This window comes from Alosa alosa, chromosome 9 (genome assembly GCF_017589495.1).
Source record: "Alosa alosa isolate M-15738 ecotype Scorff River chromosome 9, AALO_Geno_1.1, whole genome shotgun sequence".
Classification (NCBI taxonomy): Eukaryota; Metazoa; Chordata; class Actinopteri; order Clupeiformes; family Clupeidae; genus Alosa; species Alosa alosa.
Window position 1 is genome coordinate 27363068 of NC_063197.1, and position 26337 is coordinate 27389404.

The window sequence follows — 26337 nt, forward strand, 5'->3', positions numbered from 1 at the left end:
AACAGTTTATGAAGTTCAACCCTCTCAGAAATTCTCCATAATGTGCTACAAATTACAGTGGACGTTGGTTTGAGGATGCACACGTTTTAATGGACAATATGTGGTTGCACTCAGACATACAGTACATTTGGGGTTGCAGCGGTGGGGTCCAGTCAAAAGAGCAGGGCTCAGCGGTCAGAAGCCACACCACAGGAGGGACGACACACCGACATTGGCACAACGCTTCACAGAAGTAATACAGAAAACATGTGCACTAGTAATGCCTTCACCATCTTTCTGTCTATCGCCAGGTTTTTCTAATCCCTTCCAGAAACAATTCCACATGATGACACTAGAGGGCACTTGCTTTGCATTGTCAGTCCATCTGTAAAGCACATCCATACAGATTAGACAAGGCAAGACTTCAGGCCAGAGAACCTGTGGGGAGATTTTTAACTGTCTCATAAGTATATTTTTTTCTGTCTCAGCTTTTCTATAGGCATTGCTATGGCTACATCAACAGTATAGTTTTAAAATGTAAACGAAAAAGTAAACATATAAAATTAGATTCAGTGAAAATCTCTGCATATATAGCAACACAAACTCATGGAAATTTGTTATGGTACACTCAGCCTTACCATGTTCATTTTTCCCCCCCTAGATGAATAACCAAACTTCAAGGAACAATACAACTTAAAACATCTGCTTTAACAATGTGTGGTACCGAGTGTCTGAGTGTCAATATGATGCTTCTCTTCAGAGCTCTGAAGTGGGCTGGCGTGTCAGCACTTCACAGCCGTATAAATGCCTGCTCAGCTGTCAGGGCTGAGGAGGATGCTTCTACCACCATGACTCATTCACCACAGAGGGTAGTACGGCTCGACAGAAGTAAGAATCACGAGCAGACAACAGCAGCACAAGAGTCTGGCTAAACAGGCTTTCAAAGCGAATGAATACTTCATCGCTTAGGCCGTGGCTTACGAGGAGAGCATACATGTATAGCACATACACACTAGACAGTACACACACACACACACGCCATGGATGAGTTCACAGTTAAGGTTATAAAACACAACACCGGTGATACATGTGCAGATATTAACTGACAACCTTGAGATGTTTACTTTTTACTAACTTCAAAATACACAGGAATCTTGTTTTTTTTTTTTCTCTTTCATTGAGATATTAACACCAAGCATAACATCACAAGTAAAAATCACTGGTACAGACATTGTACTTTTTAGTAGTGTGTGATATATTGTGTATAGTGTCAGTTGTAATTTGTAATTTGTCTTTTAAAATCCACAAAGAGGTTAACTGCTGGAATATACTTCCAGTATGGTCAAAGCTTTCCACCCGTCCACTGTGCACAACCATGTTGTTCGAAGAAGAGAAAAGGACACACAGACCTGTCCAAAACCTGATCGATACCTGGCACCCATTCAAAGATATCACAGTATCAGAATACATATTATAACCAGCTACACAGAAATGCAATCGCCAACCCTGAGAACAGGACAGCATTATGCTCTATCCCAAGAGGGGAGTCCAGTTCCCAGACAAAGTATATTCTGGAACATCATGTCCTCTTAGAGAACCTACTTCCTACTATCACTATGGGTTTATCTAGAAAGTCCCTCACATTTTTAATCTGGCTTCCCACAGGCCAGCTGTGGTAGCCCCAGTCATGTTGCGCTCAACGTTCCTGAGAACCATACACGCATGACACACACACACACACACACACACACACAATGTCCTACTAAACACATCACTTATGGCTTTAGTGAATAGACAGAAGATTCCTAGGCTTCAAGCTACAGCTTTTCGTTTGTCATCACGCAGACATTCTTTTCCAGCTCTATCGGTCTGTTCATTAGTGTTATTCCTCCCAAACCATCGCACTGGCCAGTGCATTCGCACCATTCTTGTCTCCAAAAACCTCAACTAATTTGATCATTAGTAATGATAATATTGGGTGGTGTTGTGCAGCTGGAATGCAAAGAGATGGTTAGTCCCGTTAAACCAGTGTTGATGTCCCGCCTCCTCTCCCCTCCCCCGTCCAGATTCTGGTAGGTGCCACTTCTCTGCCTGGTACAGCTCAGCGCTAACGCTTCATAACCACCTGTTCATAAGCTCCGGCTCCGACCCTGCGAGAAAAACATACGAGTTTGCCAGGGTTAACCACACTAATACACACACACACACACACACACACACACACCACAATACACGCCACGTTGACCGACCCTTGAATAACCTACACAGACATCTCAAGGGGACACACACCTGAGGCTGGATTATGAGAACACTGCCACCCTGCACACACATCATATTTTCACAACAATTCTCACCTGGTGGGTAAGTGATGGCTGCCAAGTGCTGTGCTTCCACCAGGTCCCACAAACAAGCGCAGTCCCTCCTCTGAAAAACACACATACACACATAGATCTTGAATTTCCCCTTGAGGATCAATAAAGTATCTATCTATCTATCGATCTATCGATCTATCAATCTATCTATCTATCTATCTATCTATCTATCTAGATTTATTACACATATAAATGGTCTCAAGACTAGAATAATTAGATTTTTTTTCTCTAGTTATAATATCTACATTCTGTTTAACAAATGACTAATGATGCAAACACTTGAGACTTGAGAATTCATGATGCTACAGATATAGAGGCAGCAGTAATTGTCAGATGTCTGGTGGACTTGTGTTTGCCATAGTTACCCTCTGTGCTGGAGTCGAGCATGCTGGGAGTGAAGTCCTGACTCTGGAGGATCTTTTCTACCACGTCGTCAGCATCTACTCGCGTGGCATCCATCCTCTTCAGCTGAGACTCCATGGAATCCTGCTTCAGTGGATGCCTGCGCACGCACACACACACAAAAACACAAAAGTTAATGCATATGAACATACATGACACACAAAGACTTATACAAATATAATTCTGCATCCATTTCTCTTCAGCTAAGACCAAGCAAGATAGTACTTCATGGAATACAAAGTATCAGGTTATTTACACACACACACACAGGAACAGAGCAGACAGACCTGTTGGCACCGCGGTCTGGCGTGCCTGGCTGCTGGGCTGGTTCGCTGGGCTCGGGGATGCTGGCGATCCCTGTGGAAGCGCTGCCCACGGAGGTGTTCCTGCGGTGGGACGTCTCGGACACGGACGAGGAGCGCGAGTGTCCTGTGCTGTACCCTACACACAGATAAAACCACTGTAATATGGCCTTTTAAAATGGCCTTCTTTTTTTTTACTTTGTTTTTTGTGTCGTCTTGCTTGTTTGTGTTGACTTTGGAGTCTGAGAAAGGCGCTATATAAATAAAACGTATTAATATTATTATTACGTTTGTATACTACACAGACTTGCACTCCTTTCACACATAGAGGCTGAGCACTAGTCAACCCTTCACATTCCACCATACAAAGACATACACACTTCACACTGCTCTACAGAGTGTAAAATCTCCAGGCTATGAGCACGGGAGGCGAGAGATGTTTAGTATACAATACACAATGTGAATAAACATCATGTGAGCACGGACAGTGAGAGAGGCAGAAGGATACAGGCCCTTTTCCATCATTTCGGTGATTTTAAATGACTGTGACCTACATTTGAGATTTAGAGCGTGATAAATTACTTTATAGTCAAATGAGGTCACCAACCAACTACCCTATTAAAAACAAACATCCCTCCACCCAAATTAACACACACACACACAAAATAAAAAACTAATATTACAGAAAAACAGCACCTTCCATAGACATATAAACACTAACACAGACAAAATGGTGCAGAGCTTTTCATTCTCAAGAGCATAACTGATTGAGGCATAACGGTGAAGTTCTTCTCAACTGTTGGCCCAGTCATGCTAGAATGATCTCACATCCTCACTGCTAAGCCCTTTCATAAAAGTAACTCTTCCTAATCAAATCTGGACATGGCCGAGAGCTTTCAATGATGCTGAAAACCATATTAAGTAGTGAGCAGGCAACAGAGAGTTTCAGTTAGGAGTGCAGCCAAACATTCAGTCAGATCTCTCTGATATTTGATCTGCGAGAAAATGTTTCTTTGTAAGCCCTACACGGCAGACTGCCGGAGTTGCAGCAGGAGCTAGACACACGCAGCTACGTATTTGTGCTAGATGGAGAGATAGATGGAGAGATAGATGGATAGATAGATAGAAAGATAGATACTTTATTGATCCCCAAGGGAACTGTGCTTACGCACAGTATAGAATTGCACAGTGTAGCAAAGAGCAGTGCAGCACAGCTAAGCAGACAAGCACACAGCTCAGCAATGCAGCTACCGAGGCGGAAAACAAGAACACTTGCACAGACATTACATCAGTGTTAGGCAAAGAGGTATTAGACCAGGCAACTGATTCGGTGGTTGTATGAGCATGTATGTCTCTCTCTCTCTCTCTCTCTCTCTCTCCCTGTGTGTGTGTGTGTGTGTGAGTGTGAGTGGGACCTCTACCTGATACTCTGGACTGCTGACTGGCGTAGCTGGAAGTCCGGGAGTGGCCACAGGCCCCCAGTTCCTCTGGGAGAGAGGCACACCTGCCTGCAGCCTCTGAGACAAGGGAGGGGAGAGCTACTGTCAGCCACTGCGACTGCTGCAACTGCGTGTCATGTGTGAATCTAAGGGCATTACATCCATACGGATCTACACACCCACATCACATCTCCACACACTATACAAATGACCATGCTTTGTACATCTACTTAAAACTGAACTCTGTACTTAATGTAACTCAACCATAAACATACACAGCTATGTTTCTAAGTATCTTGGGGTACACAGCTTGTTTTAGTTAAAGGTAGAGTCAGCAGTACAGCGATCGTACGCATCGTAAGGGATGAGCTACCTCTCTGGTGTGTTTTGTTTAGTCCTTGATTAAAATCTAATGTATGTTGTTTTGGACAAATAATGTATGTTGTTTTGGACAATAATGTATTGTCAATGTAATGTTTTGGCATCTGCAAAGAAATTTAAATATAAATATAAGCATAGACAAATGTAACGTCATGCGCTATTGCTGACTGCACCGTAAAGTTTTAAAGCTGTCATGTTTTTTTTTGTTATCTCTGTCATGTACCCAAGACCATCATTCAATCGTTCAAACAATTATTTTTGTTATAACTGTGAATCTTTAGGCTCCTTGTGCCGAGGGAATGTCACATCAACCCATCAGTGTATTATACGTGTGTCTGTGTCTATGTTAGGTCTATTTTGTGGGTCAATCTTAGTGTAGTGAAGGAAATACAATGCATGCTGTAATCAAAGGTTGCTATAGCAGCGAACTGCCTAGTTGAATTATATATTGCAGCAAGATGTCTCAGAGCCCTTAGGAAAAAAAGACATGAGAGAGAGAGACAGAGAGAGAGAGAGAGAGAGAGAGAGATGCAGCGACAGACAAACTGGATTAGGGTGGTGAGTCACAGCCATAAGGGGAACAGACAGACTTTCAAGTCTTACCTGTGATGGCCAAGTAAGGCTTCTGATTGTCGCCTCCTCTTCTTTCCTCCAGGAGGCGCTCTCCGTCTCCTTGGATACCTACTACTGTGGCGGTGGATGGCGGCCTGCAAGGGATAAACATTGTTATATTGAACTATAGCCACCAAGGGATAATCTGTCTGCAGTATTATGCAAGGAGTTAAGTTGTTTGTAGTTGATGAGAGACTTAAAAACATCATGTGAAAAAATAAACATCAGCCATTTTAAATAGATAGATAGATAAATAGATAGATACTTTATTGATCTCCAAGGGGAAATTCAAGACACACATTCAAATGACACCCAACTGCATGATTCCAAGCTTTTCTGAGGGCTGCTGTCCTTTCATTTAATTTAGCCTTTTTACATTTGCTCAATGTATAATAATTACATCATTCAAATCTCAGCTTCTTCTTTCTAAATTCTAGGATATCTCCTGGTCAAGACATAAGGTGATGTAAGGTGAAATGAGATGGCTTTAGTGCTTCTCAGTTAGAGCTGCATAATATAAATCCCCGTCATAAGCCAGGTGTCCAGCCAAGTCTGATGCCAATTTAGAACATTTGAACACAAAACCCCCAATGGAAATGACCTGCGGTCATTTCCCAATCCCACCCCATCTGTCTCTCCCACTTACTTCCTGTCTCACTCTTCACTCTTCAAAGGCAAAAAGCCTTTCATTAGTAAAAATGACTGCCATTTCTACCCTTGGCAGGGATGACCTAGCTCTGTGCTATACCTCTGTGGGGTCATAGAAGGCATGTGTAGTTCTCATTGTTGCTTGACAGGAAAGATATAGCAACAGGCTAGGGTGTCTTTGATGAAGCGGAGTTCTCGTCATCGCTAAGGAGAACATCATCCCTCAACAGAAAGGAGGTCAGCTCTTCGAATTGCTCCTGGTGATTGATAAGAGGGTCCTGGACCTTAGCCGATGCTTTTACCCAAAGCACCTTATATAGATCTATAATGGTCAAGTATTGAGCCCAGGTTGGACCCATTCCAAGCCATGATACTAACTGTTCTAACTAACTGCTAGTTCCATGAACTTTGACAATGTGGTCAATGTGGTCCAAAGGCCATCACTAGATGTCAATCCAGCCCATTAGTCCAGCCCATTTTAAAGAGGTAGCAGAAAGGGAGATGAACAGCATGAGTTGAAATAACAAATGGGTCATTCCATGTGAAAACAGCCAATATCGGGGTATCATGTACATGACACCTCTCAGATTTTGCTGAAAAGCAGTGAATATATGCCTTATGTTACCAAACAAAGGAATCTGAAGTTTCAGGTCAATATTTCAAACGGTTTGCCTGTGGCGTCCATTTGAACTTCGGGTGCCACGGCCCTAATTCACACATTTCATCTTTTGCCATTTTTGGAAGCCCATAACGTCTGTTATAATAATGGTAGAGGGCTGGAAACTGGTGTGGTAGTTCATTGTAGCCTGTACTACAAAATTCTGGAGGCAGAATCAACATTGCTTACTGTTTGGGTGAGAGGTGGGTCACCAAAGTCCTAAAAAATGTTGACGGCATGTGTGATTTTTCACTTTTTGGGTGGCCCTAGCACCACAATTAATGATCATATTTATTCTAAACAGGATTATTTGTTATATGTGGGAACCTTGCTCTTGCCTAAATGTATTTGAAGGGTATGGTACCACTGGTGGGGGTTTTATGGGGGTCAAAAAACCCTCTCCGGCAGAGGTGACTCTTGGAACCCCATATTTGGATCCCCAAATGACCATGTGGGCACTTGATGATCCTAATGGCATGTATACCAGATAAAGATACATATTTGTTCTTTCTTTTAATGAAATACATTTTTTGACTATGAAGCTCCATAATATGAATTTTATTCTTCATAATGCACCATTTTGGACATTGTTTCCAGAAGTCTGGAATGTAGATCAGGGAGAATTTAGTGATGATAAAGCATGGAAATAGTGGAAATAACTTAGTATTATCCTCAGTGATGGCAAACAATTAAATACTGAGACTGTCACGGATTATCCCCTTATCCCCCATGAAAGAGACCCGCCATCAAACTTTTAAAAAAACTAAATAACAAGAATGTTACATAGTGTAAGAACACTACAAATACAAGGGAGTTTTTCCTTGCCCCTGTCACTCTCCAAATAAAATTGAAAATTAAATTGAATAGTGTCTTTAACTATTATCCAGAAATTGTGGAAGCAGTGGCATAATTGTGTCATGGTCCTTTTGGTCAAGTTTGTATTGTTGAGCACTGCGTCCATTGATGTCTGGCACACTGACACAACAAATGATATCAAAGTCCATAGGTGTCCCTGTGCACAAACCTTCAGTTGAACAGGTGCAGGTGAGGCAGGTAAGTATAATCCAAGAGTGAAAGATCAAAAATCACCGCACACTGATCACTGTAACTTAATATTTATTGTAGAACGAACAACGCGTTTCGCCTAGCGCTTCATCAGGTTCGCTCTGATGATATGTTGGAATGGCACCCAACAGGGGATCTGTCTTTGGTCCGATGGCCATGTGAGGATGTTGTTGACACACTTCATGAATTTCACAAAAACGTCACCATGTTCATCTGAACGTTCAACAATGTTTCCAATGAACCAGTCATAGGCAAGGTATTTTCCTGGCTGGAAAATTGAGTTTTGTGGCTGATCTGACTGCGAGTGTTCTGCCTCCGGGTGTTCTGTATCCAAGTGTTCTGAATCCGATTGTTGTCCTGCATCGACATCTGTGAATATTGTATCCTGTGATATTATTTTTATCCGTATCTTATTTTTGGAAATTGGTATAAAGCAATGATGCGATCGTGTTCCACTGATCGTTTTGGCCGAGGCGTAACGTCTCTCCAATTCATATGTTTCCTCGTGTTTTTTAATATCTTCTGCACTTACAAAGAATGTAATGTTCTTAATGTTTTCTTTTGCCCATTGAAACCTATCCATTGGTGTCAGAATATGGTTTGTATCAGTGGCCTGCGGACTTGCTCGTGCTGCAAGACGCTTGAGAGTTCCGCCGATTCCATCACATGGGCTTTTCCCATGCAAAGTTACAAAAAAGCGACTTGCAGAAAACATTAAGAACATTACATTCTTCTTTGTTAGTGCTGAAGATATAAAAAAAAAACACGAGGAAACGTACAAACTGGAGAGACGTTACGCCTCTGCCAAAATGATCAGTGGAACACGATCGCATCATTGCTTTATATCAATGTTGAAGTTTGATGGAGGGTCTCTTTCATGGGGGATAAGGGGTTAATCCGTGACAGTCTCAGTATTTAATTGTTTGCAATCACTGAGCATAATACTTCCACTATTTTCATACTTTATCATTAAATTCTCCCTGATCTACATTCCAGACTTCTGGAAACAATGTCCAAAATGGTGCATTATGAAGAATAAAATTCATATTATGGAGCTTCATATGGAGTTGGAATGACCCAAATCTGCAGCAACGGTGTGATGCAATCATACCAACATGAACCAAAATGTCTGTTTTTTAAAGCCACCTTTTCAAATCCAATAAAGACTAAAAAATTAAGGCTTTCCTATGCCGTCCTAGAAATGTGTACCTACATTTCCTACAAGGAAATAATTTAGAAAATATGTGTAAGTATACTGTGTAACACTGAAAATGGTGCTGACTTCCAGGGGAGTTGAAAAACAAAGGCAGATGACTTTTCCAAGGTCATGTATGTACTGCGGCCATACTATGTTCAAGTGCATGGCTCGAATCCAACCTGTGATCATATCCTGATCTCAACCCATTACTACCATCTCTCTCTCCCACTTGCTTCCTGTCAATCTTCACTGTGCTATCAAAATAAAGGCAAAATTCCCAAAAATAGACAAGTTCTGCAAGAGGAGACGAAAATGACATCATCTGCTTCACCAATAACCTCATCATCACTAAATGATAACTGCACGTGTTCCTACCCTTGCTGTACATAAGTATAAGTATATATATACTCTTTTGATCCCGTGAGGGAAATTTTGTCTCACACTAATCCCGGCACAGTGAGCTGCCTGCTACAGCGGCGCTCGGGGAGCAGTGAGGGGTTAGGTGCCTGTAGATGGCAACTCAAAAACTTGATCATCACTAGTGATGACTAGAATTTCAACCCTTAGCAGAGAAGGTGACTTTGCCCTGTGCTGCATCTCTGTCGGGGCATAGAGGTCACGAGACATCCCTGGTTGCAGGGAACTTCTGCCTCTTGGCGAGGAAGGCTGCAGCAACAGGATTGTATCTTTTGGACGATGTCCTCATCATCACAAAGGACAACATCCTCCTATAATAGAGAGGGGGTTAGCCCTTAACTGCTCCTCTAAGTTGGTAGAGAAGAGGGTCCTACTGGCAGTGGGTCACCGTCCTAGCTTTGCACTGATAGCCGGTAGAAGGCCCTGTTTGACTGAACAGCTGGCCGAGACGACTCAGAAGTCCCATTTCCTCTTCCTGCTGTGGTTACACATTTCCTTACTCATTTTTTAGAATGATGACGCATGGAAACAAGGAAAAATGTCAAAAGAGGAACCTCTAAAATTATACTGAATTTTTCACTTTGCAGAATAAAGGACTGTGTGGATACTGGTATCAATTTCATTACTAAGCAATAGCTAATCATTTACGTCAATGTTTTCAGTGTTTATTAGTTTAATAAAAAAATAAAGACTATTACCGTACTTAAGTTTATAAAATAAGTCCTTTGTTCACACGTAGAGCATTGTGATAAAATTCAAAGAAATGTGCCAATGGAATCCAACAGCCTCCATAATAAATGAAATTGTGACCACAGCTGCATAACCAAAACCATTCAACAATTCAGAACGGGCCCACTTGTGTTTTTCATGTTCTGCTTTTTTGTGATATTACATTGGTACTGATTGAGGGGGAGCTGTAGTGTAGCAGCAGCGATTCATAACGCATCACATTCGGGTCTAGTGCCCACAGGGAGTTTTGAGTCCATCCTGACTCCAGCTCATCGCTCGCCCACTCATTTCCGGTCTGATTTTCACTATGAACCCAGATGAACCTTTTAGCAAATTTGAATAGACTCCTTTCCAGACCAACCTGCAGAGCAAATTCAAATTTGCCAACAGGTTTGTCTAGGTTCACCCAGGCTGCACTATCCTGTCAAGAAAGGCTAAAAAGCCCAAAATATAATTTAAACAAAAAAAAAAAGAATATTTTACTTCGATGTCGGCTCTTCCTATCATTGTGAAGCAGAATTCACCAAGTGTTGGATTGTTCACCCACTAATAGGGAACGTGAGCTGGGTTTAGACCATCGTGAGACAGGTTAGTTTTACCATACTGATGATGTGTTGTTGCAATGGTAATCCTGCTCAGTACGAGAGGAACCGCAGGAAGATATTAATTTTACAGATTGACAAACTGAAATAGCATCTTGAATTTCATACGCTGACAGAACCGTTTCAGAGATTCCCAAGCTTTGAATTTTCTGGTTCAAGGTGATTGCGTGACACTCTGATATGTTTCTGTCCTACATATCTCACAATGCTAACAGATTTGTCCTGCTCATGCAGAAATTCAGTTCCCTCTTCACTTCCTCCTCACGGTCACAGAGACGCCAGATTTTAGAGGGCTCTTCTCTAGCAGTGTTAAGCAGCTGTACACTGACACACTTACAATCAGTCATGCGTAGGAGACCACTGCTGTGTCAAACCCACACGCACACATACACACAACCGAGCAGCTTGTCAGTAAATGTGTGTGTGCAGGTGGTGTGTGAACCTTCACAGATATAATATGCAAATTGCATTGAGCTGCTTCCTGGCAGAAAACACAGATTCCTCTCATGTTCTGAGGCTAGGATGCAGTTTGCGTTCAACACCACAAAACAACAACAAACCCATTTGCACACCTGTGATTAATACACCTGGGCTTTTAAGTACAACGCCTGCTGTAATATAACCTGACCCTAGCCAGATGAATTTCGCTCCGCCTAGCTCCACTCATCCATCTGGAACCGATCCATTGAAGTGTTGCTTCAGAAGGCTGGGCCTAATCAAAAAATGCTTGCATATGATTGAATAAGCCACTTGTCCGTCATCTATTGACGTGCTACTTCAACCACTCACATCGAAGCCAACCCGTAACGCTGATAACAGTCTCACAGTCACTTCTACGCTATGTCACATCTATGAAACTCCCGCCCTGCGTCCTGATTGGCTGTACCATAAAATCGGTTGCAGAAATCACTCTCAATGGAAGAGGTCCCAGATGGATGTGAGTGAAGCTAGGCGGAGCTAGGCGGAACGAAATTCATCTGGCTAGGGTCAGGTTAGCTGTAATAGGCCATATCCATCTTGTTGTGGTTTAGATGTGTGGAAAAGTAAGGGCACTGAACACTGACGCATTACAGAGGGCCATACAGATGGTGCGTTCATGAGCACCTGGGAAGTGGGAGAATTCTATAGTTTAGGTGTGACACCTGAACTGGGAACTTCGGGCTTTGAATTGGGAGCTTTGCGAGAGCCTCCAGGAGAATGTTTTGATGATAAAAAATGGACTTGTTCCATGCCCAAATAAGTCACTTCATTGTTTGTTTATGGTATACTCATAAGCGCAGGTGATTGTGATATTGAACAGTACTTCCCAAAGTACCTTTGAGTAACTACGTGATGTTAGCCTTCTGGCTAGCTAGTAGGGGTGTGAATCTCTCAGGCCATCCTTAAAAATATTTTCGTTTGCCGTAACCCGACCGACCCTGTCAATTTAGAACCGACCCAAATATTTATTTTTTTCCCCTTTTAGTCCGACCGACTTGCCGGTTGTAAACTTGCGTTAATACCGACCGATTGTTTTTTTTACTCTAAACAACCAATACAAATGCAATAAAATAATATTTCTTTTAGTAGGCCCAAGTATTGTGAATATAAATTGCCTACATGCAAACGTCGCTCACTTAAATAAAACCCTGTGGCGTCATCTCTACACCATTGGTTTTACGCGATGTCACACTATGGCCTACGCCGTTTCATTCACACAAACTGATGACGCTTTTACTTGGCATGAAGTTCTGGAAGAACTGTGGCCAGATCTTTTCTCATCCCTTCTCCCCCCCTAGTCTAACGGTGACCGTGTCGGAGTATAGAAATTGGTTGTGGTCTATTTAGCATTTCTCAAAATATGGGTCCAGAACATGGAGACTGCTTGTCCGCTGAGTCGTGGAGTGAAATTTGCCCGGTGCTTCATTTGATAATTTATGCGCAGTTGATCAAGAAACCGCTGGATCGACGAAAAAAATAAAACAAACGTTTCTGCTATCGATGTCATTAAACATGGAGCCCTACAATTAAGTGGTATGAGCATTCATTCAATGCGCGTCTGCGTGAGAGAAACTGAAACTAATCGATAACGATGGTATCAAAGCTCCGCTTCAACCTGTTGGAAGGCTATTTATGTAATTAACGAAACTTAATAGAACGACGTTGTTTTTGGAACTTCCTTAGAAACAGAGCAGAGACTGTATGATACACTGTATAGCATTGAGTATTGTAGGCCTATAGTCAAATTTTCAATATCGCGTGGCCAAGAGCTTGTAGCCTTCTTTCTGGGTACATGTAGATGAGCCCTATGACCCCCAAAGTCTGCCATGACCGGGCCTCAGGTCAAAGAAGTTTGAGAAAGGCTGGTCTATATAACCTGCATCAGAATGAGGTTTGCAATGGTGCGCCTGAAGGTACGGGTTGAAGACCCAGTCAGTTACATCACGATATGCACATTTGTGTAAATGCATTCCTACGTAATCACCATGACCAAAATTGTACTTTTTTTTTACTTTGAATCTTGAAAAAAAAAAATATTGACCTACCTACCGACCCATTTTTAATTTTTTTTGGCTGTTACTGCAAACAAAAATATTTTTAAGGATGGCCTCATGTAAAAGACGATATGATTCACATCTAGATACATGGGCACGATTCGATACAAGAAAAGATACATGTTCATAAAAAACGATTCAGTACGATTCAATGCGATGCGATTCGATGCAATTCAATGCAGTTGAAGAATGGAAAGCCTTCTGAAAGATTTTTTATCATTTGCTCAAGGTGCACATTCATTTTATTACCAATTATCATGGTCATGTCAATTAGGCAAAAACAAATGTATGATTATCTAAACTGAGGTTTGTATCATATACTGTATTGAAATGAAAAAAAGAATAGTCTACATTTCAGTCAAACACAGCAGCCAAATACAACATAAAATATATTTATAGATTTTCTAGAGTTATATCTGATTGTTTTCAAGGAGCTGTAGCCTATTGTTGAGGTAAGACAATACCGAAATAAAATAAAACAGTGCTTAAGACAATCTTGGCCTTTTCTCATATAGCCTACAAGAATAAAATAGGCCTACATATCAATGAACTGGGCCTATTTTGTTCCAATTCTGAGTGAATATGAACAAAATAGGCTAATAATAATAATTTGTGCATTGTTTTAACAGCAAGGGCCAAATTATTCTTTAACATTAAGGAAATCCCTTCATCAAACGTAAGGCTACTCTACAGACTATCCTTGCTGTTTAGGAATGCTATAGTAAGTGTTTAATTTCGCGCTGGATTTTGAAAAACAAAAGAGTAAAAACTGTCAAACAAACGACCGAGTGCGAGTTGTCACGTGCTTAAGTTGCAGTAGATATATGGGTAATGAAGAGTTTTGACAACTTTGGGCAATGAATGTAGCCCAAAACTAATTGCATTACCCACAAATCCGTGGCACGTGTAGTTTCAAAACCGGAAGTGGGATGAACGCGCTGCTTGCAACGTAAATGAGAGTCTGAGCGAGCAGAAAAGGTTGTGAACCGATTTGTAACAAGTAAATCGATATAACGACCGGTTCATTTCAGTTTTATTCCGATACGGGGCTTCACGTATCGATGTAGCCGTATCTTACACGTTAAAAACGGATACCGATACATATCGGTTAATCTTTACACTAGCTAGCCTATGAACATTAGCAACGTTGCCCGTTTGTTGATGTCAAGTGAACGCTCTCAGTTCGGAGTTCGAACGCTCTCAGTATGGAGTTCCAAAGTGGGGACCTTCCCCCTTCCCCTTCCCCGCCACATGAACGCACTAAGACAGACAGGGACACAACTCACGTTTTAAAACAGGGATCTCCAGACATCAACTGAGTGCCGATGATCACCTGAGAGAGGAAACACACCCACATAGACAGTCTAGTTCATTCAATGTGATAATTAATCAAGCATTAATGCACTGACTGTTAAGACTCTGAGGCACACCTTCAGGATGGAGTTGTCCTGCCGTGTGTTTTTGGTGTCGTAGCCTTCCAACAGACACCTGCGTTTCGTGCTGCCAGAGCCGGCAAACTCAGCCAGATTCAAGTCCGCAAACCCCAACTGAAGCAGAAAATGAAAGAGGAAGGCAACTGACCATTTACCACACAGCATTTACAACACAGAGACTGAAAACTGTCAACTGTCAAACTGAAATAGGAGGAAACACTTCTGCTAGTACCTTTGCATAGGTCTTCCCCCCTTTCAGCTCCTGTGGGAGAAAAACAGACAGACATTCATGAACAGTGATAAAGCACAGAGTAGGGATGACATGTGTGTGTGTGTGTGTGTGTGTGTGTGTGTGTGTGTGTGGTTGTGTGTCGCACCTTCCTGACAGACACACGACAGATACAAGGGTCCAACATCCCAGTGCTGGCACTGGCGCTCATTTTACAAGGGAAGGTGAACTTCTTCTTCCAGCGCACACAGTTAGCATGTACCGTTTCCCTGAAATACACACACACAAACACAAACACACACACACACACACAAAGAACAAAGCACAAGTTAGTGGCATGTCTTCAAAGTACACACAGAGACAGACAGGCACACACACACGATTTCCTGTGCAGTGCTCCAGGTGCTATATTATACAGTGTGCAGTGCAGGTGGGCAAAAATATAGAGCCATCTTGAGATGAAAGCATGGCATGTGGGTCATTCCGTGTCAAATCACCCAGTGGCTGGCAGGTCACCCTCTCCCAAAAAATCTGAAAAAAAAAAATAAATAAAAAATAAATAAATAATAATAAAAAAAAAAATCACAGGTGTTTGTAGACCAAACCTATGCATAAATCTGTATCACTAATGGTTCCAAAACTACAGCCCTTTGAAGTTTCAAGTCATTTTAAGCATCGTGGTGAACAATCCTTTTTGTTCAACTTCCAACATTATTGGCTCTTTTGGTATTTCACACACATTAGTGAAACTATGTGAATAGAAGTACATTTTCCTGTTGAACAATCCAATCGGATCAGGTGTATCTTGTGTAATTTCCCGTCTGCAAAGCTCTGAAAATGGCTATAAATTCATTATGTGAAAAAACATCACCACCTTTGAGGGCTTGTCATTCAAAAAGTATGTGACACAAATTCATCAGATTTTTTTCCCACTCATGTATGGATTATAAGGTCATGTCCATGCATTAACTTGGGTTGTTATCATTATCATATTGTCAGAGCATTTTTATTAAATTGGGCTTGATTTTCAAAAAGCCTGTTTTCATCTTCTCATTTCACCACGTGGACAGTTAACAGGATTTTTTTTAATTTTACCATATATCATTCTGTATCTGAGGATCATCTGCCCAAAATTTGGGCTTGTTGCTGAGTTTCTTCATTGAGATTTTTTACAAATATTGTCTATAAATCCACTGAATTTGTACTTTATCTGCAGTACCACTTTGCACCACATGTGGTGCTCTTTTAATACAATGGAAGTCAATGGAAGAGTAAGAGTCACTTGTTTGTTGCACATATCCAATCTAAACACACAGTTTATGGTTCATATGGTTCAAGTAAAAAGGGGTTTCTAAAATTCAGTGCATTGTCAGATGCAGAAAAATCAATACTAAAGATTTATCATCTTTTTACAAATGCCTCTTGGATCCACGAGTCCTCAAACCTTGTTATGAATACTTGTGATGGAAACACACATGGTCATCTTCATCAAGTGAAATACCTTGATGAACTGAATTTTAGAAACCCATTGTTTGATTGTTTGTTAAAGCACTGATCTCCATCTTGATGCTCTTTGTCTATGTATCACAGAGGACTGCATCCCAAGCATATGACGATGAATATAGACTTTGCCTAACCAGCTGGCTAAAAATTATTAAAGTGCTCACATAGGCAGTGATAGGTTGAAGCTGGTGTAGAAAACTCATTACAAAGATGGTAATTATGCTAAATCCTCTTGCTGCATGTATGATGACCAGTCAGTCTTATGTGTGTATAATTTACTTGATCAGTTTATTTTCTCTAAATAAGATTTATGTATGAGTAGTATGTTGTTCATGTTGCAATAATTATTTGGACCAATTCAACTATGAACCATAAACTGTGTGTTTAGATTGGATATGTGCAACAAACAAGTGACTCTCTTACTCCTCTATTGACTTCCATTGTATTAAAAGAGCACCACATGTGGTGCAAAGTGGTACTGCAGATCCAGTACAAATTCAGTGGATTTATAGACAATATTTAAAAAAAATCTTATCTCAATGAAGAAACTCCGCAACAAGCCCAAATTTTGGGCAGATGATCCTCACATACAGAATGATACATGGTAAAATTAAAAAAAAATCCTGTTAACTGTCCACGTGGTGAAATGAGAAGATGAAAACAGGCTTTTTGAAAATCAAGCCCAATTTAATAAAAATGCTCTGACAATATGATAACAACCAAAGTTAATGCATGGACATGACCTTATAATCCATACATGAGTGGGAAAAAAATCTGATGAATTTGTGTCACATACTTTTTGAATGAGAAGCCCTCAAAGGTGATGTCTTTTCACATTATGAATTTATAGCCATTTTCAGAGCTTTGCAGAGGGGAAAGTATACAAATTACGTCTGATCCGATTGGATTTTTTAATTCAACAGGAAAATGTACTTCTATTCAAATAGTTTCACTAATGTGTGTGAAATACCAAAAGAGCCAATAATGCTGGAAGTTGAACAAAAAGGATTGTTCACCACAATGCTTAAAATGACTTGAAGTTTCAAAGGGCTGTAGTTTTGCAACGATTAGTTATACAGATATACTATTTAAGATCTATGCATGGATTTGGTCTACAAACACCTGTGATTTTTTTCAGATTTTTTTCGGAGAGGGTCACCTGCCAAATTGCGCTGAAATTGGGTGATTTCACACGGAATGACCCATGTGCATTATGACCATTCAAAAGACTGGCCTCTGACACACAAATCATTCTAGTGGCAAAAACTGCTCAACCTCATGGAGAGAACCATTCACAAGTAATCACTACTCCTGTTCCATGAATGACATAATACACACTTCTCATTTTAATTCCATTCCCCTTCAGCAAATCAAATCCTACCAGGTGATCCCACTGAATCAAAAACTCACACTCACTCACACACACACACACACACACACACAAGTCTTATCAAATCGGATTTTCTCTGAGGCTCAGTCATGAGATTAATGAAACACGCCACTAAAGTCTCATGCACAAATCAACCCTTCTGAGTAACACAACCAGAGCAAACTACAAGCAAACACACAGACACACAAACCATATTTCACTCCAACACCCATACACACCAGAAGGTCTGCCTGAGGACCATCTCACAACTGACTTCTGAAGAAGTTCCAAGAACTCCCGTTTCCATGGAAACACCATCACCACAGGCTAATCTGAAATTTCACTGGAACATGATGGGTGTTGCACAGAGCAAGGGAACTCAGATGGCCATTTAACTCGTGTGTTTCTATTCTACCACAATTCTTAACCTTCAGGATACAGGCAATATGCTCTCTATCTACCCATCTATAAACACATTCATACTCATATGAGAATGTGTGTGTGTGCATATTATTTGTGTTCACAGTAAATAGGGTCTGTGAACTGGACTGCTAACAAGCTTAGGTGTCATATCTGACACACAACTGTCTCTATTAATGGGCTCGTAACAATCATCAGCTTTCAGCACCTACAAATCCAAAGTATATATAACCCAGCGGGCTCTGGGTAATAGTAGGTCACAAGTATACTGCATGTAAGAGAGGTCACCTGTGCACTTGTGAAGGCCTTTATAATAGGCATTAGTGCTGAACCACACTTTAGATCAACCACTCCAAGAGGCAAGAACGTGAGATCATCCATGTCAACAGCAGAGGTACACAAAGTGCTCTATTCTGCTGTAGACATGTAGGGTGAACTCATATGATTCAGCTCGTACAAAGATAGAGTGGTTTATTTGAATAGATTTAATGAATGAACAGGTACGTGATCGCGTGCTTGTGAGGTGATGGAAGTGAGGAGTGGAAAGGTGTTGAGGGAAGTGAGCAGAGGATGTGTGAGCGAATCTGAGTGGGTGGGTGTGACTGAGGGGGAATGTATTTTCTGCTCACTTCACTTTTGGATACATCTGGTCTTCCCCATGTCTGTGACAGGAGTCTCTTTTAACGCAGCCCGGTCTTCCCCATGTCTGTGACAGGAGTCTCTTTTAACGCAGCCCGGTCTTCCCCATGTCTGTGACAGGAGTCTCTTTTAACGTAGCCCGGTCTTCCCCATGTCTGTGACAGGAGTCTCTTTTAACGCAGCCCGGTCTTCCCCATGTCTGTGACAGGAGTCTCTTTTAACGCAGCCCGGTCTTCCCCATGTCTGTGACAGGAGTCTCTTTTAACGCAGCCCGGTATTCCCCATGTCTGTGACAGGAGTCTCTTTTAACGCAGCCCGGTGAGGTCATTTGTGTTGCCCCCATTTGACAGTACACCTGCACCACCTCCATTACAGTTTTTTCCTGAATGCTTACACACAACTGTGATTCTTATAGCACAATTTCTAAAACTATTAATACTTATAGCAAAACCACTCACCGAGTTCGCAAAACTAAAAGCACAAACACTGCTTTGCACTCAGTTTGCAATTTTGTAACACACACTTTGCACAACTGTAGGCACAATTCACTGCACAACACTCTTTTTTTGCGGAACTGTAAACACAACTAATGCTTTACACTCAATTTCCAAATGATCAACACACTCCTAGCAAATGTATGGCTATTATTTTCACTATTTTGCCAACTCTCTGGCACACTTTCTCATGTGAAAACTGTTTTAGATAATTAGTTCACTTTGCAATCAGCCTAAGCACTATAAATAAGCCACAGGTAATGTACAATGGGTACAATGGAGGGAGCTGGAAGAGTGAGAAAAGTAAGAATTAGAGGAGGCTGAAGAATAGGACGTGGAGGTGAAGAAGTAGGAGGAAGAGGAGGAAGAGGATGCGGAGGTGAAGAAGTGAGAGGGAGAGGATGACAAGGACAAGGAGGTGAAGTTAGAGGAAGAGGACAAGGAGGGGCATGAGGAGGGGGAAGAGGAAGGGTAAGAAGAGAAAGAAATAGCCCTTTTAGAGGCAAAACAAATCAGTCTACATGTGGGGATATTGTCATGTCAGGCCTGGATACTGCATTCCAGAATATATTTTCCCCGGTGCCTTGGACTAGGACATCGCATGTGATGTAGACGAAATTTTGAGAGAGACGACCCGATGTAGACTGATTTGTTTTGTCTCAGTGAAATTGCTATTTTGTGTTTTGACTTGGAAAAACACACTTGTGTTTGTTTTGATGTGTGTAAATAAACACCAATTTGTATGTTTACAAAACTATGACAAAAGTATGACCTCAAACTGACATAATCTACCTTGTACACAAAGAAAGCAAAAGCCAGATGTGTTTTTTATTCATACCATCAGTGTGTAGTTGGCACATTGTGTGCTTACTATTGTTATGGCTTGTGTTTACTGTTTGATACAAAAACACCATTTTTATGAAGGTGTGAAGAGTTAAGGTGTGTGGGCTTTTGCAAGAGAACTACTGTACAATGTTTTGCTGATTGGGTGAAATGTTTTCCTATTTGTGTGAAGAGTTTTGCAAAAAAAGCCATAGTTACAAAAAATGTGCTTAAGCAATCAGAAAAAACTGTAAGTGAACGGCAGACCTTATCAGTAGCCTGCAATAGTGCATTTTCTGCTATGCAAATCATCCTCCTCATAGTATTAAATCTCCAAAATGTTTATAAAGGCTGACGCAAACATGTTTTTATTTTAATTAAATTCTACTGTGGTTGCTAAAACAGCTCTTCCTACGGAGACACAAACATCTCACACAGATATTCTAAATGACTCAGAGGGTGGAGCAGACTAGGGTATTGTCGTAAAACCTTTTTAAATTAAACTCCAAACCTCGCTCTTGCTTCATGTGACTGAGCGCCCTCCTCCCACGCCGGCCGACCCATTGGCAGACCCATGCGGGGGGGAGGGGGGTGGGGGGAGCCCTGTACCCTGCCCCATCTGGGCACCAGACTACCCATCACGCACCGTGGGCAACGCGGGCAGTCATGCAGGGAAAGGGTGTGTGGAGTGGGTGAGAAAAATTGCATGTGTGAGGACCTGGACCTGGCTGATATAAGGGTGGGATAACTCACCAAGTGGTTAGTGGTGTTCGTTAATTATTAAAAACAAATATATCGGCGCAATGTATGATTTCCAGCCGTGTTATTTGCTATTGTGGAACTATTTTTTCAGACACCTCACAACCGCATATAAACTTCCGCTAAATATTTGAGCCTGAAGTAAAAGGTCTTGCGGAAAGACTACAACCAAATGTAAACAGCCTCCGTTTCAGTTTCTGGTGGCACAGTAATATCAACGTGCAATGAGTCTTCCAACAGAATTCAATGGGATTTTACAAAATGCCAAATAAAACACGACAGAAACTGTATTTCGCTACGCTACTTGTTTTGGAACATCAACGAACACCACTAACCACTCGGTGAGTTGCACAGTTTTGAAAACGAACGTTAAGTGTAGGCAGCCACTCTGAAGTAGTCAAAGGCGATTCAAAACGAGTCAGAAAAGTCGAGACAGGACCCATCGTCAAAATGTTGGTGTCCACCACTAGTTCATCAAAAACAAACAAGAAAAGGGACTCAAAGTGCTAAATACCGTAATTATCCTTTAAGCTTTTTTTAAATTGGCAAAAGTTTGATCAACTATCCAACTAGCTCTGCTGGTGGGAAAATGCATGGGACTCATGAGTTGTAGCGCTATCCTATTGCGTGCAGAGGAAATTTGAAAGACAACCGTTTATCCCGCCCATCGGATTGAGCACTGCCAATGGTAAGTTCCCAGACCCTACATCTTGATGTGGGTCTGGCTCGTCAGGCTACAACACTGTAGGAAATGATGTGAAATGAGCAAGACCTTCTTGTCGGAGAACTAAATCAGAAGAAACCACAGTGGTCGTGTGATCTCAATTACTGATTGTTGAGATTTCCCCAAGCCTATATGTGGTGGAAGATGGTTAGAAGCAACTGCACATGTTCCATTTCTAGCCTTATCATCAGCGCAGAGGACCATTATAACCCAGCAAGGTGTCTTTAGCAATGATTGGTGGGATATCTCTGCTGGCCAATGATATAGGATCTAGACTTCAGTCGGCCACTAGAGGCCTGGACAGCACCTTCTGATAGAGAGCTGGGGGCTTCCACTTATCTGCCGAAGCATCTGTGCATTTCTGCTTCCCTGCGTCCCATACTGGGTCATGTGACTCACAGTGAGGGCCCTTTACACACTCCGCTGGTCCTCATCTGACCTCTCCATGGCCTGATACCGAGACAAGCCGCCAACCCTTTTCGCTGCACTAGTGAGGGCTTCCAGCGTGAGGGGCAATGATCATTATAGCACCCAAGCACACCACACCACTAGCAAGGGAAGGAAAAAAAAAAAAAACCTGAACCGTCACAGATAATCAGCATCCAGGATGGGCGACTATAAAAATAAAAAAGAGAGCTTGCACTATGTAGGCTACCCGTTGCCATGGTGACCTCGAGCGAGAAACGAGCAGGGTAAAAAAAAACTGTGGATTACGCTCATCTCGTCCGTACACTCATGCACAGAGCTGACGCACACGCACACACACACACACACACACAGTCTACTTTTACAGGTCATTTACCAGGAAACAACATCTGCTATTTTCCATTGAAGAAAACCCAGTTACACTGAGCTGAGCGACAAGGGGCGAGCTTGAGAGGCTGGGGAAAGGGAGCAGAGAAAGAGAAGGAGCCGTGACAGACAGAGTTCTCTCTGTGGTTCTGCCACAAGTGGCCCATTGTGGGTGGACCTTGAGACAGACTTCATCCAGCTGGTGGCGACATGAATTACAGCATTCTGCTCTGGACCAGCACCTTTAAACCACACGCCCAAACAACCATCACCAGCCACACTGCAGATATGACAAATAATACCACTGTTGACTCTCTCTCTCTCGCTCTCTGTTTGCGTGTGTATGTGTGTGTGAACGAATGAGTGTAGAGCAATATTTGTGCATTTAAGTGCAACATCTGGGGTGAGATAAATGGCTTAAAGCAAGCCTCTCTAGCCTCATGTCACTGCCTTCAGCTAATGGTGAGCACGGACGTCCCCAACCATCCCTGGCCCAACACAGTAGGCATCCTGTTTCCACGGCAACACTATATTTAGAGCTTTGAAAGTGGAGTTGCCTGCACAAATAACACACGCAAGTGCGCACACACACACACACACACACACACACACACACACACACACGCACAGCCCCCAGAAAAGTGAACTGAAAATATCCCACGCAGTGTGCATCAATAGCAGACGGCATGCGGAGGACCAATGCGCAGTGCTCCCTGAAGTGACCACAGGTCAGGAGCAATCTCCAGCTGGGCCACTCAAAGGTGGAGCGCCAGAGCAGGGTGTCCTTTAAAGGTCATGGACTCTCACTGTCTGCAGGGCTCCAGTTGAGTACTACCCAGGGTGATAAAAAAAGAATAATGGGTCGTCCATCAGTGAAGCTCAGCAAAAAAAAAATACAAAAGAAAATTAAGTGAAACAGAACACATGTCCCTCAGCACCTCCTCAGCCCAGGCCAAACCTGAATGAGCTCCACCTTCCAATTAATGAAAATCATCTTCAAAATGATAGCCCATTCAATCAATCAAAAAATAATAAAGAAATTGGGAGATTAAGATAATATATCTTTATTGTCACTGTACACACATCCAGAAAATCAGGTGCACTCAAGAACTGGGCTCAGTATAGAGTAAAATAGATCATAACATAAGTAATAAATAGATAGTAAAAACTCTTCCTCCATTTGCTCATCCTCCCATTTTCACACCACACATACATTTGTATCTCACACTCATTCATGTCAACGTATGCCGTCAAAAAGAGAATTATTGTGATGCGTTTACAACTATACTTAGAGACTTGCACATAACTTCATCTCCATCAGAGGAATCTGGGAATCTCATTTCACAACCATAGTAACTGCCCAATTATGACATCATCTGCCTCCAGCTCCGGCAGCAAAACCCAAGGAGGATCCCACTGACTCATCACTAAACTATTGAACATGTGCGTCTGAGTGTCCATATATATGTGGGTGTATGTATGTCCCAAAGCGAGAGCTTTCACCACTTTCCCCTACTGTTTCACTGAACAACACCCTACTTCTTGCACAGGTGTTTGATGTACAACTCAATGTGAATGTGTGTGTGTCTTATTAATAATGTTTGAGATTCTTCCAGATAGCTAGGCCTATATACGAGATCATTCTGGTGGATACTGCTTCAGTTACTCTGTTAAAACTCCAAAACATGCACTAGCCAGCATGCAGGTCTGCAGTGGAGGAGACTTTTAACTTAACATTTTTTCTGGACAAACTTTTTTCCCTTTCCAGAGTTTTCTGCTTACTCACTCTGACTGGAGCCATATTAAGTCCAGCTGACCAATAACAGCACTACAGTGCAAGCTAGGGGAATATTAAATCATAAGCATGTTTGATATTGGGAACAGATGGTGAGTGACTCGAAACACACAAGGCACTTTATACCAGTACAAATAAAATCAAAGGACAGGTTCATGACGCCACAAATATTAATTGAACAGAGGTATTCGGGTATTTACAATCCTCATGTCTAAACCTTGTCAATAAACAAACCACATGCCGCAGAGGTTCAACACTACGTACATAACTCTCATGCTTTCACAACTGCACGCAGCCATGCATTGCTGAGTCTCCCTCGCATACAGTAAAAGCAGAGAGGGTTAAATCGGAGCTAGTAATGGTAAAGGATCTTTGGTAAAAGCATGCAGGCAGAGACCCTACGGGCTAATATGCTCCGTGAGGGGGCGTAACCGCATGCAATACTCCTATGCCTGTCTACCATTCCCTCATAACACGAAATTGAATAACAGACCAGACAAATCATCTTTGGGTGTGCGTGTGTGTAATCCCAGCTAGCACCTAATCAGCACACAAATTTTACTGCCGTCTGCCCTAAAGAGATCTGAAAACGTTATCAGCTGTTCAAGCAGCAGCAGATTTTCAACTCCTCCCAGCTGTGACTCATTTTTTTCGATAGACTGGATTGCTCAAAAAACTCTTTAAATGACCTCTTATTGATTAAAGACTATTGTGATGTGAAAACATGTTGTATTGCCTACAACCGAAAGCTAACGTTACAGCACAGAAAGTCCAATCTCACCGCGAGGATTCTTCGGAGAAGCCACCGTCCAGCAGTCGGACTTTACAGAAAAGCACACCGTTGACGAAGGGAACGGAGGACAGCTCATCCAGCTCAAAGTCCACTTTAAACTTAAACTTCTTTTTCTTCATCATGATTTCGGCCTCACTGTTCACCCGCTGTCGATACGGATCCTTCTGACTGCAATTCGGTGGTACGGCGCCAAAAATCTTCACCAAATCATCGCTGCTACATTGTGATAGCGACGGATGATGTTGCGTGGCTAGTCCACTAGCCCAGTTAGCTAGCGACTGCTGAAATCTCACACAAGTCCCCCCTCATTGCTGGCAAACACTTAAAACAGTACATAACATGTTACCCCTGGCGACCAAAAAGCCGCTTTAACCTTAAAAATGTAAACCTGTCCTTGTCACGAATTCAGCGATGTTGCTACGACGACTTAAGGGCAAAAGCCTTTCCTCCCACTCTGCACTGCACAGCGACGCACGCACTGTGTGTGTGTACCATACGGGTGTGACACGAGTCTGTTCAGCATTTCGAACCTAGTGGACACAAGGAGAAACGCAAGTACGACTGGCAATGTTCGCTAAGATCGGTTTCGCCCAGAGCCCAGTTATTCAAAAAGATTAATCTGGATCAGAATGATCCGGATTTGGAAATCCCATGTTTTACTATACCATATGATCAGATAATCAATTTTACTTTTATGCCGGATTTTGTGTTTCAAAGGGATTTTTGATATGTAATTCTGTATGTTGAAAAGGAGATATGATTTTGAATTGAAACATTTCACCAAATGAGCATTTAAATATTTCACCAAACTTCACAGGTTATTAGATGTGATGAATATGATATCCACATGTGCAAAATGGTAGTCTGCCACAGTACCATCATCTGGTAACAGAAAGAATGGATTTTTTTACTGATTTGTTTTGCAGGTCTTTGCTATACCATTCCTACAGTAGATGCCTCATAATATTTATTTCAGGGTTAGGGTTATAATCACAGGTGTCCTGATTTCATATTAAATTTTTTCTAAATTGCTAAAACACAAAACACCATTCTGTGAACCAAATACTCAGTTGCCTGAACACATTTATTATGACCACCGCTAGCGTAGCGGTCATGTAGGAGTTGTTAAGTTGTTGGGTTTTTTTCTTTCGTAAATTATTACACGTTTCCTGGGACACCGAAACACCAGGGCACATGGAACTTGGTGGGCATGTAGCCCCACTACTG

General features: G+C 41.9%; 1 protein-coding gene across 2 annotated transcripts; it reads right to left on the reverse strand.

Annotated features, from left to right (window-relative positions):
• Positions 1–68: 68 nt before the first annotated feature.
• On the reverse strand, positions 69–25626 carry fam102bb (family with sequence similarity 102 member Bb). Of its 2 annotated transcripts, XM_048253258.1 has the most exons (11): positions 25099–25625; positions 15149–15269; positions 15004–15033; positions 14769–14885; positions 14625–14671; positions 5479–5582; positions 4477–4572; positions 3041–3194; positions 2717–2853; positions 2334–2403; positions 69–2129 (listed from the first exon to the last, which is right to left on the reverse strand). In XM_048253258.1, exons 1-11 carry the CDS (start codon positions 25230–25232, stop codon positions 2087–2089), a joined length of 1053 nt encoding a protein of 350 aa, XP_048109215.1. In that variant the 5' UTR covers positions 25233–25625; the 3' UTR covers positions 69–2086. The 2 variants fall into 2 exon arrangements, with proteins under 2 accessions (XP_048109215.1, XP_048109216.1); XM_048253259.1 differs by lacking the exon at positions 4477–4572 and having other exon boundaries at positions 25099–25626.
• Between the last annotated feature and the right edge of the window lie 711 nt (positions 25627–26337).

What these genes read in the sequence shown, in the direction of transcription:
- fam102bb (XM_048253258.1), bottom strand. Translation starts at nt 25,232, where the DNA reads ATGATGAAGAAAAAGAAGTTTAAGTTTAAAGTGGACTTTGAGCTGGAT. An exon ending in GTCGTGTGTCTGTCAGGAAG is followed by an intron (nt 15,034 to 15,148) that starts GTGCGACACACA and finishes TTTCTCCCACAG; the next exon opens with GAGCTGAAAGGGGGGAAGAC. An exon ending in AGGACAACTCCATCCTGAAG is followed by an intron (nt 14,672 to 14,768) that starts GTGTGCCTCAGA and finishes TTCCTCTCTCAG; the next exon opens with GTGATCATCGGCACTCAGTT.